We start from the raw sequence: 4,650 nt of genomic DNA on the forward strand, positions 1-4,650 counted from the left end.
GTCTCTTTGTAGAAACGGTTCAATGCTCTTGGTCGCCTATGTAAATGAATTTAAAATCTTGCAATCTGGCCAAAGTTTAATGGTCAGTGTCAGGAAAAAAATCAACTCCCAGGGTGAGTTTTTCCAAGCAGTTGGGTACTAATTTAATTGCCAAATGCAAATTTTAAGACAATAAGACAAAGAATTTATAGAGTTGCCTGGGGGAAAATCTTTCGTGTTGCTCATTCGACCCTAAAAATAAGCATTTTCAGCAGAAAATTCGTTAATAATTTTTTTTATATGTACACATAATAATAATACCTAAGGCGCAATAATAATACTTATTATAAACATCATTTTAACTAGAGTACTCATAGGATTTATATTTTTTACACACTTAGCCTAATGGAGAACTAGTAGGCCTATTTTTCATAGTCTGTAAGGAATTGTATTTGAGCACATTCCAATTTTACTTCTTTTCAAGTTAGGAACAAAAAAATCTAAAAGATGCCGGCACAAAAGGTAAGAAAAGCGTTTCTTTGCTTATAAACCTATGCTTAATAAACGTATTTACTTATTTTATTGGAAACCTACAGCCCCCTGAAATCAAGTTTCCGATGCATAATCTGCACTTGAAGCAAACGATTGGCAACGTAAAAGTGGCTTGTACTCTAGCCTTGATAGCCCCACTGATTCTATATGTCTTCAAGAACAATCCACGGAAAAGGAAGTACAGAAACTTCTATTCCAAATATGATCCTCTTGATGCTTTTGACCGTATGATGAGTGGAGGCTACCTGTCTTCCTGTCCACCGGGTAGTGGTCCAAAAAAAGACGACAAGAAGGACAAAAAGAAGAAATAGACCCTACCAAAAATATCTGAAAATTACAATATAGATGGAAGCAAACCGAACACAAATCTGAAGCAACTTTATAAAGCACACTATGTTTTCCAATATTTACCATGAATCATGACTGAATGTTTTAAATTAACCAGCTTAATATTTCGCAAGACTCCCGCTTAGCACTCATTTTTAGACACCAGACTCTTAAATGGATTTCCAAATTCGAAAGATGTAATGTTATCTTTTACAGTTGTAGATCCGTTAATACATGAACACGTATTAAAAAACGGAGCATTGCAAACTATTTACTAACGTTAAATAAACAAATGATTTAAACTTAAAAATTATTCAAAATAGATGGTTTTCAAAAAGCAACAGAGCCACCTAAATCGATTTATACCTCAGATCGAGAAAAAAATTTCATAAAAATCGGAAAACTATATCATATAGATCCAAAAATCTATATAGAATTAATAGAAATATATTGAAAACTCCGTTGTTTTTATTTTGCTCTGCAAGGGTATAAAAATCTATATAGAATTAACGGAAAGAAAATTATGCCATCGTTGTTTTTAACTAGACAAGACATAATATAGAGTTTTCTAATGACTCTTGAATTTCGAATAAAATTTCAGAAAAATCGGAGAACTATATCATAAAGCTCTCATGTGAACAATCGTCGAAAATAAAGAAACTTCATAGAAAAATCGATGTTGTTTAGCTTCTATGTATAATGTTCGACATATTTGATAACTGCAAGGTTATATAAGTTTCAGCTTGCCGAAGCTACCTTCCCTTCTTGTTTTACGTTTCAGTAAGAAAATCGAACGAGTAAGTCATACAGCTGCCAAAAAAACATTTAAATAGGGCTTGAATAAAACCTTTCAGTGTGGAGCTTTGGTATTGTGAGGAATACTTTAAGTAGTGATTTTTTATAATTTGGCTCACAAACTTGACCTTATTCACACTTTTGGTTATTATACATATTTGGAGGATTCTGCATAGGGTAATAAGTGCATCCCCAGTTTCACTTAGTTTGGTGTCCGCTATACAAACTCAAATATCATATCTCATGTCTTGTCAAAAAAAAAGGGTCTTTACTATTTAGGAATTTAAGATCCATAATCATTTTAGCTCAGATTGACCCATTGAGGATTACTAAATTTGACAATTTGTTGTCAAAAGTGTACTGTTAAAGACTCATGGAGAATAAACGGAGAACAGATAGCTCTTAAGCAATTAAGCCACATTGAACCAAATAATGATGATGGCTGCAATCGCGGGGCCTTCGCTATCGAAGGGCCTCCGAATAAAAGTTGTGAGATCAAGCGGCAAGCCGAGCAGGATGAAGGCAGGCGGCTGACAAGCGAGAAACCAGCAGACAGTATCGAAAATTAAACTTTTTGGGGGCATCGGGAGCACATGAGCCTGGTGTACAACAAAGGCGACCGCATATAATGCAGGAATGCATAAAATTTCAATAAACTCGCTGCCTGCATACTAAGAAAAAGAGCTTCGCGGCCCCACTTGACAATATGGATGGAGGCAGGGTTCCCGTGGCAAATGTGCAGCGTCAGTAGAACGGAGAACTTTATTGCAGCCGCGTTGACATCTCTGCCGGCATTGTCACGCCAGCTGAACCTGGTGGTGGATCCAGGGAGTGGGAGAGGGAACACCCAGGAGGGGATCCCAAAGTGCACTTTCTGCTGCCTATCGTGGAACTTGGCAATAAGAACACCACTCCGCGCTCGTGGGCACGGGAAGCATGCCCCTAATTATCCTCTTCAGAACCTAAGGCCAAAATGTTCTTTATCCAACTTGACTTAGGGAATGGCGAACTTCTGGCATTTGGGAAAGCCTCTTAGTCGTTGCGCTGGCGATATCTAGGCAAACACCACCCCTGCTGAAAAGTGGCTGGGGCACTTGACTCTGCTGCACTTTTCGGCCTTCTGGCCAGAACTGCCAGCTCCGACTCGCCAAACAACTCGTTCGTGGCCTCAACGAGACGTGAGTGGCTTGTAGAACACCTCGGGTAGAAAGCCGCATAAACCGCAAAACGCAGCATCCAGTGGAGGCTGCGATGGAATTTATTTATTCTGAAGGCGGTATTTGAAGGTACTCTGTTTTGGCAGTTATTTTTTAAAAGCTTCTAAAAATATAAAATATACTTGCTTATTTGTAACTATTTTTTTTAATTCTTTGTAAAATATGCTAAATGTAAAAAATTACATTTTATAAAGCCGAAGATCAAGCTTTTGACGCTTTATCTGTTTTGCCGAACTGGAAACTTACTACAACAATACCCCTCAAGGTAAACAAAAAGTTGAGCACTTGACAAAATCCGTCTTGACTTCTTTTTCGAGGGTGGCGTGGGCAATTTGCCATGTTGCTGCCACCTGGCCGCATAAACAAAAATTTTTTTGGCCACGTCCTGATGCCCGGATTTTTTGCGAGGCATGTTTATAGCTTTTTTGGGCCATAGAAAAACGGGCATGCTAAGCGATGTTTACATCTCTTTTATATCGCTTTCGTTTTTGTTTCGTATTTAATGTAATGTGTGTTTAAGTAAAGCGAAGTGTCTTCAGGGCATGTTTCTAAGTGACCCATTATTAGCCCCATTACGTTTTATTGGAAACACTTAATCATTTCAAATTTAGCTCGGGGCTCTGAGCCGTCACATCAGCAGTTAACCCTTCCTTGTCGCCTCGATCCTGGACTAATAGAGCTGACAGCTCGAATTTTCTCCCATTTTATAAATGAATCTGTGTGCTTGCAGCCTAAAGCAGCTGGCCCGTTTTGATCATCCGAGAAATGTATGTTTTTCCGACACACAGTCGGTCGATCCGAATTCGAAAATAGAGAAGTCGACTATTAGATGCTGGAGTAAATGCATAATTGCTACTTAGCAAGGCTTTGACTTGCACAGCTCATTAAACCCTTGTTGTGGCAGTCCTGCAAAGTTTGACAAATTGCATGGGGCCAGCAATGATGGCCCAATCGAGCTTCCCCGAGACTGAGCGCCTGGCTCCATGCTCCGATAAATCAAACTGGCAAAAGGATTTCCGCCCTGGCTTCGACTTGGTGCACTTAATGGGCGGTTGGCAGCACGAAGGAATGAATTTTCCCTGTGGTGGCAGACGAACTGGTCCGTTCGTTTGGAAAATTGTAGTTTGGCAGCTCGGAAGTTTGGCAATCCGCTTACACGTCACGACAGCCAGGCCGAGCGCCAAAAAGTAGACAACATTTTACATTTTTCTTCATATTTATGGGCCAACCAGCAGAATGTCGCTGTGCTCGGGCAACTTCTGGGGCAGCTCCGACTTGCCCCAAACAAGGCTCCCAAATGAACACGCAAAATGCTGATGAGTGGAGCCCCATTTCGAACAATTGAACTTTTTGATTGAGTTCTGGGGCCACACGATTTTGCATTTAAAGAGACGTAGCGGAAAAACTTTGAATTTGCACAATGGATGTTAAACAACTGGGAAGACCAACGGCCTAAGGAGGCAAATCGAGTTGCAGCTGAAGTGCTACTTAGCGTCTTCACTGCAACAGGAAACCAAAAATGATAACGTTACATTTACATTTTAGATTTGTGCCAATAATATACCTCTTGGCTTTTCGAATTTACTTGACTTAATTTTAAATGTAACAAAAAAAATCCGATGTGCAAAATGATCAATTCATGCCAGTGGATACTCAATAGAGTATCATGTCTTTAACTTTTTACGATTCCATTAGAATTTTATTGGTAGTTAAATCTTTAAATCTTGGTTTCATGGCAGTTGCCTCACTGAATAAACCTACAGCAGAAAAAAATGTTGGG

At 39.3% G+C, this 4,650-nt stretch overlaps 1 protein-coding gene across 1 annotated transcript; it reads left to right on the forward strand.

The window, feature by feature from the left end:
- The first annotated feature begins 405 nt into the window (after positions 1-405).
- Positions 406-1,168, forward strand: LOC108088119. Its single transcript, XM_017185773.1, has 2 exons — positions 406-501; positions 576-1,168. The coding sequence occupies exons 1-2, from the start codon at positions 487-489 to the stop codon at positions 840-842; spliced, it is 282 nt and encodes a 93-aa protein (XP_017041262.1). The 5' UTR covers positions 406-486; the 3' UTR covers positions 843-1,168.
- The last annotated feature ends 3,482 nt before the right edge of the window (positions 1,169-4,650 follow it).

Source organism: Drosophila ficusphila, unplaced genomic scaffold, assembly GCF_018152265.1.
Source record: "Drosophila ficusphila isolate 14025-0441.05 unplaced genomic scaffold, ASM1815226v1 contig_636, whole genome shotgun sequence".
In the NCBI taxonomy this organism is placed as follows: domain Eukaryota; kingdom Metazoa; phylum Arthropoda; class Insecta; order Diptera; family Drosophilidae; genus Drosophila; species Drosophila ficusphila.